The 14,204-nt window shown below is 49.5% G+C and overlaps 1 protein-coding gene across 2 annotated transcripts in view; it reads right to left on the bottom strand.

The window, feature by feature from the left end:
• Window positions 1-763: 763 nt before the first annotated feature.
• Window positions 764-14,204, bottom strand: part of ENOC (cytosolic enolase) — a 56,279-nt gene continuing 42,838 nt past the window's right edge. For both annotated transcript variants that reach the window (XM_087395980.1, XM_087395981.1), the window contains exons 12-13: window positions 11,123-11,320; window positions 764-1,247 (exon numbers count right to left, since the gene is read on the bottom strand). In XM_087395980.1, coding sequence (XP_087252106.1) covers window positions 1,176-1,247; window positions 11,123-11,320 — 270 coding nt within the window. In that variant the 3' untranslated portion in view covers window positions 764-1,175. The remainder of the gene's footprint in view (window positions 1,248-11,122; window positions 11,321-14,204) is intronic.

Here is a 14,204-nt window from a genome sequence, read left to right as displayed (position 1 = left end):
AGTGGAAATATATATATATTTAAAAGAGACATCAAACAAAGACAAGTAACCTAGTAATGCTATGCTTTTCTTCTCATCAATAGCTGAGCATAAGTTGCCGCCTACATTTTGAAATATCTCGTGTAAAACCAATGCCATTAAGCGTCAATATGCTTTTATTTTCTAACACGACCTTTTGTCTTCACCACTGATACACGGAATCCCATTGCAAAATATGAATGATGCTTTTACAAAGAAAGGTATCATACGTTGTCTAGTCTCAGCCCATGCTCAATCCAGTATTTTACTTCAACATGAACTTTGATAAGGTAGCATAACATATGTAGGATAAAGCCTCTTCAAACATACAAAGAGATTGTAAGCCGGCTTATTAGGGAAAAATAATTCAGCTGAGGTAGCTTGATCCACAAACATCTAGCTACATTTATTTTTCTAACACGACCTTTTGTCACCATTGATACACAAAATCCTGTTGCAAAGAAAGGTATCATACGTTGTCTAGTCTCAGCCAGTGCTCAATCCTAGTATTCACTTCAACATGAACTTTAATAAGGTAGCATAGCATAACATATGTAGGATAAAGCCTCTTCAAATTTAAAACATACAAAGAGATTGTAAGCCAGCTTATTAGGGAAAACTATTTCAGCTGAGGTAGTTGATTCACAAAACATCTAGCTACTTAGAACTAACGCTTTTTACCAGTAAAATCAATTTGATCTAGGAAAGTGAAGCCATAGACATTATTCATGCCCATTTGAATTAGGCTTAAAAAAGAAAGCTCTTTGCTTGGCCATGGAAAATATCATCCGTCCCATCTAGGATGAGAAGGCACCTTGTACTTCCCTCAATGAAAGCCTCACCTGGCATGCCCAAGATAGGTATGTAAATCATTAACCACCACTATGTGAGTATACCCAATCATTGTCATCATAGTTTCCCATGGTAAGCATGGGAATCAATAATCAATCAAAGATGATAACAATAAGGAGCTCTGTGTTTCTAATATTCCAGATGCAACAAGAAGTGTGATTTTGTTTCACAAATTGGCAACAAGTCCATCTCTACAATTCAATCCTTAACAACTATCTTTGATTTGATTTATACATTCACAATTGTCTTTGGTGTTTTTAAACCTGGCACCATCCAACATTTGCCGGCAAAAGTTGGATAAGAAACTAATTTAAGGAGCGCCATTTCTCGCCTATATACATTGAATTTTCACCAAGAGCTTCTTCAATTCGGAGGAGCTGCACCCAAGATCACCAGTCATGAAATCTTTAGAAGCATTGTGACCTATGTGCAGTGCATTAACAATTTAGATGCATAGAAGATTACATAAAGCTCTACTTTGTGACTATGGATAAAAGGATAAATAAAAAACTTATTATATTATATCATTGGACACCATCAGAATGGAATTAGAAAAAATGCAGCCAAAGAAGTATTTAAGAAGCAGATTTATGAGTAATGCTTACCTTTCCAACAAAAAAGAGATTGCCTTTTATTGCAGAGTTGCAGGGAAGTTGAATTTTTCCCCAAATGTCCCAAAGCTAAAATGCGGTGATTCCCCAAATGTGGGAATGCAGGCCGCAGAAACATAACATCATAGAATGCCAGATCCAGATCCAGATCCAGAGAGAGAGAGAAAGAGGTCTCCATCAAGAACCTAAATTTACAGTTGGCATGACCAGGATAAAGCTGGCTGCTGGAACAGCTATGGCTGACGTGAACTCCTGACCTTGCATCATCACGTAGGGAGTGATAAACACATTGCTTTACATAACTATTGTCCTTGCAAAGATGTGCAGTTGGGAGAACCAGGAGTGATAAACACATTGCTTTACATAATTATTGCCTTTGCAAAGATGTGCAGTCGGGAGAACCAGGCTATCAACATGGTATTAATATCACATCATTAGCTTGGTATTTGAACCTAAATCCTACTATATCTACATACATAGTACAACGCCAAAAGGACAGAAGGATAAAAACCCCTGCTTCTGAAAGTTCTATAACTTTGATTGATCAGGCTTGCAGACACAACCATTGTCCTCCCAAAGGCGTGGCATAATTGGGAAAACCAGACTACCAACTTTGAATGTCAGATCTATTGTCTTGTGGCAGGAAAGCATTAACAATATCAGACCCATATATATTTAAACTTGATAAGGAATGTTCCAAACATACAACTTACCGCCAAAATTGTGCTACTTAACCTGGGGAAGTAATGGAGGTTCTTCTACCATTGAGGTTTCTCAAAGAGTCTTGTGGATACAAACTCCTTCAGCGCCATGACGCACAATGCCCGACACAAACAGATCCAATTGCAGCCACTAGGTGAACCTTATCTATAATAAAATCCTTGTAGAAGTCGTGTGTAAGATGATCTGTCTCCTTCTAATCTGTCCCAAATGAGATGGTTAAACTTCCCTCTTAAGAGATCACTGGTTGTACCTTCAGAATTTAGAGAGAGACTCAGAATACGTGATTTTTAATAGTAACATTAGATGGTTGCTTGGCTAAATCACCTCGCTTGGACTAATTCTCCTCCTTTTGATGCCATATGTCCAGACATATCACAATAGCAACATTTCTTCTTTTTCTTGCTTCCCGTCAAATCATCACAAGTGTCCTTGTCTTCTTCTTGGGCGTGCCTTTCTCTTGCTTGCCCTTACCTTTACCTTTGGTGGTGGGGTCATTTAATGCACCATGAGGCACAATGCCTTGCTAACAAGACAAAAAGATCCTAAAAAAGATCATTAACAAGTAGACTTGCTACAAGATGGAGGAGCTGCTCGGTGAGCTCCCCTCTGCCTGCGGCGGCATGTAGGCTGCCCGCGGCCTGTGTGCCCCCCGCTGCCCACCCTTCCCTCCTCGCCTCGCCCCTTCTCCCTCTCCGCTCCGCCCTGCCTCCCTCGCTCCACCTCCGCCCACCTCCGCCCCCCCGCTCTGCTTCCGCCCACTCTACCTCCCCCGCTCCACCTCCGCCTTCGCCCCTACCCTCCGCCCTCTCTGCCTCCCCCTGCTCCACCTCCGCTTCGCCCGCCTCGCTCAGCCTCCCCCGCTCCACCTCCGCCCTCCTCCGCCCCCCGCTCCGCCCTGCCTCCCCCGTTCCTCCCTCTCCACCTCCGCCATCTACCCCGCTCCACCTCCGCCCCCCGCCCTGCTCTCTCCCCCGCCCACTGCCTTCCCCGCTCCGCCTCCCCCCCGCCTCCTCGCCTCCCCTCCCTCCCGCCAGCGCGCCCCCCCCCATTCCACCTCCTCCCACCCTTTTTCTCCTCCTCTCCCGCCTCCTTCCTTTTCTTCATTCCTTCCTCCTCCACTCCTTGCTCCCTCCTTCCTCCCCTGCCCTCTCCTTCTCTCTCCTTAGCCTCTCCGCTTCGTCCCCTTTTTCATTTGCCTCCCTGCAGCGGGAGCACTAGTGTTTGCTATGATGAAAGAAAATCTTGGTGGTGACCTTTGGTCTGGCCAGAGGGGCTCTATGGCAGCACCCTCGACTCCCACAGCCGTCAAGATTCTTCTTTCCCCAGCTGACAAGCAACAGGTACATCAGGCAGTCCAGTCCCTCCAAGACAAGGCGCTTGTGGGCAGAATTGTGGGCCTCACGCCTACACGGAGACAGGTGCGAGAGTGGATCCAAGCGAGCTTGACATTAGAGGGCGACCACATCCAGGAGGTCACCATCTATGGACGAGGTGTTTTCCTCATCCAGTTGAGCTCCGCTGACACCGCCTCGACACTTGTGGAGCAAAGCCCCGTTCTCCTTGGCCCGCACCTTGTCTACCTCTTTCCTTGGTATCATGGGTTCACCATGGAGGACATGGATACGACACACAATGTTCCACGGTTTTCGATTACACTCCGCTTCCCAGGGCTCCCCAAAGAGTATCGAGCCATCCTCCCTTCCATTGGCCGAGCATTTCGCACAGTGCTTGAGTCCCCCCCGGAGACGACCACCTCCGTCCTAGCAGATGATAGAGTCCCCAGGATCAGACTGGTGGTGGAGAGCCTGGAGTCCCTCCCAGAGCTGATCCTTCTCGAGACATCGGAAGGGAGCACACTTCGCCAGAGGGCGGAGATCTCCGGGCTACCAGGCCACTGTCTTCGTTGCAGACAGATGGGTCACCTCGCCAGAGATTGCCCCCGTGGCCACCCTCGTGTGCCCCCCCCCTCCTCCACAGAGTAGGCAGAATCAGCATGCCCGAGTTCAGCGCCCTCTCAGGCAGGAGCAGTAGGAGTCCCAGAGCCCATGGGTTACCCCCTCAGAAGGGAATTGGACACAGATTAAAAAGAAAAAGAAACCAAGCAAGCAGGCATGCAAACGCCGCATACAGAGGACCAACCACAGGGAGAGGGACAGGGTTGACCGAGAGGCCTCGAAAGAGGAACATCAGGAGTCACCTCCCCCAGCAGCAGAGGCCACTGCCCATCCAGTCGATCCTCCAGCTTCGGAAGTTCAGCCTCCGCACCCACCCTTGCAGCAGCAGAGAGCCCCAGAAGTTCCAGATGTGGCAATGGCGGAAGCCGCAGGCGCTTTCCCGACAAGGGCCAAGAAGGAGCCAATACAGAGCCCCGACGAGCCTGATCAACAGGGGGGGCCTGTGGTCGCCCTTTTCCCTCCTCCTCCCCCTCCCCCCCCTCCCCCTCCTCCTCTTCACTTCCCCCTCCCTCCCCAGGGTTTCGCCCCCCCCCTCAACCCCCCCTTCTATGGTCACCCTCACTACCCGCCCCCCACCCCCTGTCCCCCGCGTCCCTACCTCTCACTCTCCCGCCGTCCTCTCTGCTTCAGTAGCAGCCTCTTCCGCCTCGACACCCCTGCCATCCGGCAAGGGAACGATGCCCCCTTCTGCTTCCTCATTGCAGCAACAGGTCGCTCAGAGAGGGATCCTGAGGGACGAGGCTCGTCTTCCCGGCCAGGAGCTCCCAACTTCTAGCCTGGGCGTCCCTTACCGCTGGACTTCTGGAGGTTAGGACCCTGGAACTATTTAGAGATTACGGACGCATACCCTTTACCATTGGAGGTCATGCTCATGGTCCTCCAGCCCCGAAAGGGGGGTTTAATCGGTGCAGTGGGATCTCAGATACACCCCGTTTAGAGATTTCCGTTTGCCTCCACAAGGTTGGAGAAGTGGTCCCCGGAGGTGTTTGACGCTATTTTGGGTAATCAGATTATGCTCATGATGGACGAGTGGATGGGACCACAGGGACTAGATCTTTGGTACGCCCATGGCGCGGAGGTGAACTTTCAGCTGAACTTCACGCGCGAGGAGCCGACGTGTGGTTTGGCGATAGGAGTTATCAGATTGCCAATGGAGGCAAAGGTGGAGCAGGCACACTTATGGCCCCTCTAGACGTGCGCCGAGTTGCTCGAGGTGGAGGCCGCCTTCATGATGAAGTGGGCATGGAAGATCGGTATTGAGCCGGTGTCCACCCTAGTACGACGCCGCATAGACACCAACTACTCGCCGTCCTAACCCCCGACAAAATTAGACAAGGCAATCTTTCTAGGACAGGCACCCACTCACAAGAGAGCCTTATTCCGGACTCCCCCGTCCTCATGAGTTGGAACATAGTGAGCTGGAACGTACACAGGCTCCACGACCGTGTTCGTAGTCAGCCGTAGTACCTGTTGCTCCAGCAGGAGTTGCAGAGGGCAGTGGTAGGGCGGGCAGTGGACATCCTTATGATTCAGGAGCACATGTTTTCAGCAGCAGACATCAGACGATGCCATCACCTTCTCCCAGGGAGAGATCCAGAGGAGTGGTCTCCCGCAGTAGGATGGAGCGGAGGGGTCTGCATCTCAGTCTCACAAACATTGGCTCCAGAGGTCTACGATCAGGGCAAGTTCATTCCAGGATGGGCAGTTTGGATGGGAGTTCGGACGGGAGAGTCCAGAATTGGATTCCTGAACGTGTATGCCCCAACGTGTAGACAGCACTGCCCGACTTTTTGGAGAAGGCTGTCAGAGTGTCTTCCGGATGTTGATTCCTGGATTGTTGGAGGGGACTTCAACAACCTGGAGTTTGGGGAGGACAAGCAAGGCGGCGCCTCGTTCTCAAATTTGCCAGCAACAGAGCGTAGCACCTAGGAGCAGTTCATTTTCATGATCAATGGCAGAGACCCATGGAGAGAGCCAGAGTTCAGTAAGACTCATGGCAGCCTTCTCTTCTCCTTTGGACAGAGGAGGCACAATGGATTGCTCGAGAGATTAGACCGCTTCTATGTTGGGGACTGGGCATTACACAGAGACGGTTCTACTGAGATTCTGGCAAGTACCACGATGTTCGACCACTCTCTAGTGATACTTCACTTGGATCAGTCCCGCCGAGGTCTCCCCCAGAAGGGGGTCTGCATTCCAAAGGACCTCTTGCCGGACAAGGAGATTCAGCAGATTATGCCAGAGATCTGGGAGCACTCAGAGATGGCACCGAGTGAGGGCTGGGCTGCGTGGGTGGCTGATGCCATTCAGAGGAGCAGTGTGGAGCTGCAGGCTCACGCCCTTAGGTGGAGGAGGACCCTTTAGGAGCGAGAGCGGGCTTTGAGGAGAGACCTCGCCTCCATCAAGAGGCACAGGGAGCAGGACTCAGTCTCTCAGTGGTTCAGTGACAGATTGGAGAGCGCTCGTCTTTAGCTTCAGGACACAGAGCTGTGGCGGGCCGAGTTCTCCTATCATTCCTCTCGGACCCGATGGGTACAGCAGGGGGACAGGATGACGAAGCAATTCTTTCACATCACTGGGCCCAGATCAACCAGCACACAACTACAGTGTCTTCAGGTTTCGCAAGGCATCATGCACACTGACTCACAGGAGATTCTTGACATGACCATGGAATTTTATCGCCAGCTCTTTCAGACAGAGAGGATGACCCCAGCAGGTCCTGTGGCCCGAGAGCTAGTTTGGGATTATGTTCTGACAGTAGTCTCGCGGGACTTATGCAGCAGACTTGAGGAGCCCTTCACAGATAAGGAGCTTTGGGAAGCCCTCAAGGCTCTCCCAACCCAGAAGTGCCCGGGGGAGGATGGCTTGACTCCGGCCTTCTTCCGGAACTTCTGGGAGATTATCTCTACCCCCTTCCGTTTAGCTTGCCAAGAGATTTTCGACACAGGCCTTCTTCCTCAGTCCTTGTGCAAAGGGTGGATCTGTTTGATCCCGAAAGGGGGAGATGGGTCAAATATTCGACAATGGAGGCCGATCACGCTGCTTGATACTGCATACAAGATCCTCGCCAAGGTCTTGAGTTTGCGGTTACGGCCTCATCTTACCGACATCATCCATGACACACAGACTGGGTTTGTCCAGGAGCGCAACATCTTGGACAACATCTTCACGTTCTAGGAGGTAGTGGATTGTTCCAAGAAGGAGTCACAGTCACTGGCCATCCTTCTCTTGGACTTTGAGAAGGCGTACAACAGGGTGGAGTGGTCTTTCCTGGAGGGCACTATGAGGAGATTGGGTTTCTCAGACAGATGGGTCAGAGGAGTTTCAGCGCTATACGCGGGGAGCTCTAGTCAGATGATTACCGGAGGACACACAGGCGAGGCCTTCCCCCTCTCTCGCGCTACTAGCTCCCTTCCTCTTCCTGTTTGTAGCGGAGGCTCTGGGCTACTTTTTGAGATCACACGTGATGGGTCTCACAGGGTTGAGGCTCCCAATCAGGTAGGAGGAGGAGCTCCTTGACTTGGACTTTACAGATGACACGGCCTTGTATGTTGAGGGCACCACAGTGAGTCTAGAGAGAGTCAAAGGCGCCTTGGCTATCTATTGTGAGGCCTTAGGGGCACGGATTAACTAGACGAAATCCATAGGCTTCCTCTGGGCTCCTCTTACAGAGAGGGCTTCTGAGAAACACCCCACGCACTGAAGGACAGTGGCAATCTTCACATAGATGGATCTTCTCAGAGGCCCCCCTTACGGGGAAGGGCTCCCCCTTGATGAGAAGTCTTCATAGGGTTTGGCAAAGACTAGCAAGGGATCTCATCCGTGCTCCGCCCAAATGCAGAGAGGAGTTCGAGCGTCACTCCCTTATGTGGCACCCAGAGGTCAGAGATCAGGAGGGATGTATGCTTGGGCAGCAGACTCACATTGGTTGGGCACAATGGGACAATGGACCAGCAGGGTCTTTTGGTCGCTGGAGCAGACTACCTATGGAGGCAGAGACGAGGCTTGACGCCCTAGCGCATCTGAGAGGGGCAGGGCAGCGGATGGGCGAGATCGACTTAGCCATTCCTGAGTCCTAGTGGGAAGGACTTCACATTTGGAGAGACAGCAGATGGCTGGGCCAGTTTTCTCGTACTGGTGTTCCCTTGAGGATTTTGATGCAACATGACAGCACGGACCCCAGCTTCTTCCATGTAGGGCCTGGAGGCCTACTGCAGCCCCTCATTGGGAGTGACCCTGAGATGGATGGGAGTCTTGATGGAATACACTGGCAGATGATCAGAGTGGTAGGACGCTTGGGGAAGGAGTGGCACATCGATCCTCCCAGTATCTCAAAGCAGGACGCCTATAGATGGCACCTCTGGCTATGGGAGGGTAGACCCCTGAGGGAGGTCCAATGGGACCCCGGGGAGTGGTTTTGGCCCTCCAGGGGCGGCCTTGTTGAGACGATAGATGGGGTGCCCTTCTTTTCCTACACCACACGGATTGGCAGGAGACTTCAGATGGACTCGTCGAGATGGAACCCCTCAAGGGAGAGACATTGGGAGACCCAGAGAGTGCCCCTGGATGTTCGCTCCAGGTTTTGGACGCGGTTGTGGTCCAACTTGCAACCGAGAAAGATTTCTTACTTCTTCTGGCTGGCAGCCCACGAAGGCTTTCCCATTGGCCCGTGGTTGAAGCAGATGCGAGTGGAGGGGCAATGCCATTGCTGCTCAAATGGTGTCCTGGAGACTATCCCACATTGCCTATGGAGCTATCGTAGCGCAGCGAGGATCTGGATGAGAGCCCTCAAGATCATGACACGCATGCAGAGCCTTCACAGAGACTACACTTGGGGAATGGTGGCTTGGTTGACAGAGGGAGGACACGCGTTCCAGATTGATGAGATCTCCCCAGCCTACCGGATACAGGTCAGAACATTCAAAGGATTGCGCTCCACGAGGCAGCCCCCCCTGACGCCCTAGCTCCTCCTTCCCCTAGGGAAGACAGTGTTTGGGAGGTGGTAGCCAGCATCATGGCTTGGAACATTTGGGTGGCTCGCTGCAGTCTCGTGATGGGAGAGCACCCGGTTCCACCCTCGGCTACCTTGGTTGTCATCTGGCACGATATCATTTACACTCTACGGTCCACCTGGGAGCGTGGGACTCCAGGCTCCAGGGCGACTATTGAGAGGTGTGCTCGTTTCTGCAAGGCTTGGCCTGCAGGTGTTTTCTACATTTTCACTCCACGAGGGATTCACTGGCTGTATAGTCCCCCCACTTGGCTGTTAGCCCCAGTTCCCGAGATCCCCTAGGCAGTGAGCTAGGCTTCTCTGGAACAGGCCGGTTTTTCTTTCAGCCTTTTCTGGTTTTTTCATACTCAGCACCTTCGGGGCTGTTGTCTTGTATGAAATCTTTCAAGCATTAATAGAAGGTTCCTTTCTTTGAAAAAAAAAACCAAAAAAAACAAAGATCCTAAAAAGTCAACAGTTTCGATCCCTCTCCAGCTGTTAGGGTTGTCACTAAGCCATTGAAGCTCCTACGTAGCTAGGTAAGCATGAGAGTGGCCAATTGATTGCTGTCCACCTTCTGGCCTACAGCAGCCAATTTTGATCTTTCAGTGAGCTTCAGTGAAGATCCACAAGTGCCCTACGAGGCCCCAAAATGGGCCCTATTTATAGGCATGGGGACCTCCATTTGTCCCCCAAAATCTGCTGGCCGACCAGCTTCTGTAGTAGGGCCGACTGACGCTGGTCTGTAGCCAACCTGACAGATATGACTACCCCTAATTAGGTCTGACCACTTACCTACTGTCGACCTGGCAACCCGATGTTCCGGCCTGGTCTGATCTGCTGCACTGCCGACCTGGCACGTCTGGTGCCGCCGACCATAGGCTGGGCCGTTTATGCCCCAACCAGTCCAGTCCATAGCCAGAGCATGGCCACCACCTAAGCTGGCCCTAGACCTCCACCTATGCAGCAGATCTGCCAGCTCTTTTCCACCTGGATCTCACTGCCCATACAGGCTACAGCACCCAATCTCCTTCTCTATTGAGCTTGCTTTGGTGCCCATGTGGCATCCTTCCCTCTGCCCATGTATCAGCCTATATACTGACCATATAGCAGCATCAGTGGATCTTCCTTCCACTCAGATTTGCCCATGCGGCATCTTCTTCTCATGCCTACTTAACAATTCCTCTGATCCCCCCATCCTATGCAAGTACCATGTCCCAATGCTTTCCTCATATGGGGCTTACAAGTGGAACAACGACCATCTACTCCAACAGTCACGTCAAAAGTCATCAGAAAAGACCACTGATATAGGAAACAGTGTATGACCTTTATACATTTACATGTTATTCAAAAAGGTTCAAAAACCAAATTAGCAGTTGCTGTTCATGATTCCACATGATGAATGCAATAGGTTTAGCATTTAGTTCATTGGCCTTGAAATCTTTAGTCTTGCAAAAGGGAGACCTGTCATCGAAAACAATGTGCATCCTTGTCCGGTAGCTAATGTTATGTTCGAAGACTAAGCATCCTCAAGTACAATTCTGGGAGATTCTACTACAGTGGTATCTTCCCATGACCACCCTATCCTTGTGCGCTGAGACCCTGCTCACTTACATGCACTCACTTACATGCAGTTCCAATACACGAAAGTTACCCAGCCAGGTGGTGGAATGTGCTGCCCAACTGTTTCTTTAATTTAAGACACACACATTGCTTGATTATGCAGTGGAAAGCTACCACAAACACGTTCAATGTTTGCAGGATGCAAAGAGATCAGTAGAAACAACAGAAAGAACTAAGACTTCCTGCAAAATGTGTAACAGCCAGAAGTATTTCTTGCTATTATTTTATTTGGCTGCTTTGAAAAAATCTCTATATTTGAGAGCATACTTGACTAAGCTTCCTAATACACAATGGAATGGATACACAATGTGTAAGTGCAAGGGCGAAAAACAGTTAAAAGCATTTCTTACCTGATTATATTTTGCAAGGCGTTCACTCCTGCATGGGGCTCCTGTCTTAATCTGGCCAGTTGCCAACCCTACACTTAAATCAGCTATAAATGAATCCTCAGTTTCACCACTCCGATGAGAGGCCATAACACCCCAGTTTGCATCCTTTGCCATCTTTACTGCTTCAATTGCTTCAGTTACGGTACCAATTTGATTCACCTGTCACCACCAAGTTTCATGATAGTGCTCAAAAAATTGCTTTTTCAATTTAAAAAGTAATAAAGAAAAGTTGTTTTGCAAATTTCCAATAAGAAAGGACTGATACCTTTGTATATTCAAAAGAATAAAAACAGTATTTAACCACACTATGACTTAAATCTGCAGGCTCGACAGGGGAACTCTTGCATCTTAATATGCTATATCTTTTCCCTCCATGCATTATTGCAAGACAACATGTGTTTTTGGTAAGCAAGCAGTAGGCCAAGAAGAAGGCGGAGGAGAATGAAGATTTAAAAGAAGCTACGCATCCGTAGAAAAATCAGAGCTAGCAAAAAATCGTGCAACAAGTGTTCTCGAGGCGGATACATTGAAGCAGAGTGCCACACCAAGTACTGTGAGACTTGTGTCAAAGAATGGCAGCACCGCAACCAAATGGATCATTGATGCCACCTAGGTGTCCTAGGAGCAAGGCCGACCGAGGGCTGAGAAGTGGCAGCTGCGCCACGAGCAAGGCAGAGAAAGAGGATAGAGCCAACCAAGGAGCCGTGTGATCAAGATCGAACAACCTCGACACGCATTCCAGATTAATGAGATCTCCCCGGCTTACCGGATACAGGGTCAGAGCATTCAGAGAATAGAGCTCCATGCGGCGGTCCCCCGTCCTCCTCCGAAGGACAACGTAAGGGAGGTAGTAGCCAGTATCACTGCTTGGAACATTTGGGTTGGTTGCTGTAGTCTGGTGATGGGTGAGCATCCGGTTCCACCCTCGGCTACCTTGGTCGCCATCTGGCTGGATATCATCTACACCCTCCACTCCACCTAGGAGCGTGGGACCCCAGGCTCTAGGGCGACTGTCACGAGGCGTGCTCGATTCTGCAAGGCTTGGCCTGCAAGAGTTTTTTTACATTTTCACTCCGCGAGGAATTCGCTGGTTGTATAGTCCCCCCATTTGGCTGTTAGCCCCAGTACCAGAGATCCCCTAGGCAGTGAGCTGGGTTTCTCTGGAACAGGCCGGTTTTTCTTTCAGCCTTTTCCTGGTTTTTTCCATACTCAGCACCTTCGGGGCTGCTGTTTTGTATGAATCTTTCAAGCATTAATAAAAGGTTCTTTTCTTTGCAAAAAAAAATAAAATCGAACACCCTGACAAGACCAAGACCACGGAAGGCCAAGGTCAAATGTTTCTTCTACGAGGAAGAAGGCATGTTAAGAGCAAGTGCAAGCTTTGTCTACAACATATTAAGCTTCTTCGCCATAACTGCGAAAGACGAGAAGTTGATCCATGGAATGCCATGCCTTATTTACAGAATTAACTCCCACTGTCCACTTACAAAGATTGATCCAAATGTGGAATGCAGTAACTTGCTCACAAGCACCTACCGAGCAACTTGGAAGGTGCAAATCGAGGCAACAACCTCACCATTAATTAAAGGGCAACACGAGCCATAGTGCAGCACCAAAGGCTGCTATGAGCACCCAAGGCGGACCCACAACCTGCAGAATAGGCTGAGCTTGCAAGACAACCTAGAGCCAGACCGAAAACCTCAACACCCACAAGAAAATAGTGGCTTGAGGAACCAAGCCAAGGAGAAGGGCGGTGGCAATGAGCAAGCAACCCAAGCATGGGAAATCTTCTAAGACCTCAAAATTTGTATTAATATGGAGCAGTAGTTACAATTGGCCCCGCGAGTACAATTGTGGTAAATTTACTGGCCACCATTCCAGTAATAGAAACACACGTGGTGGACAAGGCGGAGCTTGTCATCGCCATCAAAGTCAAACCGCACAATGTTCAAGGTGTGATAGTCGATTGAGGGTCAAGATTCAATATCATATCAAAAATCTTGGTCAAGAAGTTGAAGAGGAAGAGCTTAAAACCATCTTCCTTCCCCAGTGAGGGTGGCAGATCAACACCCTATGGCTTCTCAAGGAATGCTTTCGGATGTGGTAATCAGAAAAAGGAGGGCTCTCACAACCATGGAAAAGAATGCATATGCTGGAAAAGCCTTGGCTAAAGAGCGCGAAAGTGTTGCATTGGAAATGATGACCATCAAGACTGCGGACACCGAGGTAAGGATACCTATGAACCCAAGCCAAGTTATGCCAAGCAAGTGAAAGTGCAGATTGATCAGCTAATACGAGCTGGGTTCATATATGCAATTGATAAGAGTGATTGGTTGTTCCCCATTGTGGTGGTCCACAAAAGAATGTGAAACTCTGAGTTTGTGTCAAGTATCACAAGCAAACTAGACCCCTTCCCAACTCCATTCACAAATAGTTTCATGGACAAGGTAGTAGGCCACGAGCTATATTCATTATAACTGGGTACAACGGGTATAACTATATCTCAATTGCAGCAGAGGACCAACAGAAGACCGCAATCCGGCCAAGTGGGAATTTTCCTCAATCCGGCCAAGTGCTTCTTTTGTGCTAAACCTGGTATTTTGCTCAATCACGTTGTGACCAAAGAAGGGATCACAACCTAGCAGTCAAAATTTGAAGCCATTGAGAACATGCCCAAGCGAGTAATCTAACTCAACTTTGCTGTTTCACGGGTCTTTCACTAGTTTAATTAGTTGTACCACAAGCTCATTGGGCATCTAAAGTGGTTGAAGTCAATGTAGGCATCTACACACAATCCAAAATTGTGCGAAAAGTGTGTTCGCACATGAAAAAAAAATCAAACATGCATACATGTATTATAACTTTTGCATGTTGTTCTGTCGCGCAACCAGTGGGGGTTGCATACAATCTCTGTAGCAACATGGCAATCCTACTAGCTGACGCAAAGGACTTCGCCTAAGTAGTAGCTCCGTTGTACGGAGAAGACCTTTCCACGTTCTATTCTCACAAGCCAACTACATCTCATAATGCATTTGGTGGATAA

This window comes from Dipteris shenzhenensis, chromosome 24 (assembly GCF_047967505.1).
Source record: "Dipteris shenzhenensis isolate YYH24624 ecotype China chromosome 24, Dip_SZ_1.0, whole genome shotgun sequence".
In the NCBI taxonomy this organism is placed as follows: Eukaryota; Viridiplantae; Streptophyta; class Polypodiopsida; order Gleicheniales; family Dipteridaceae; genus Dipteris; species Dipteris shenzhenensis.
Note: the sequence above shows the minus strand (reverse complement) of the source record. Positions and strands in the feature narration are given on the sequence as shown.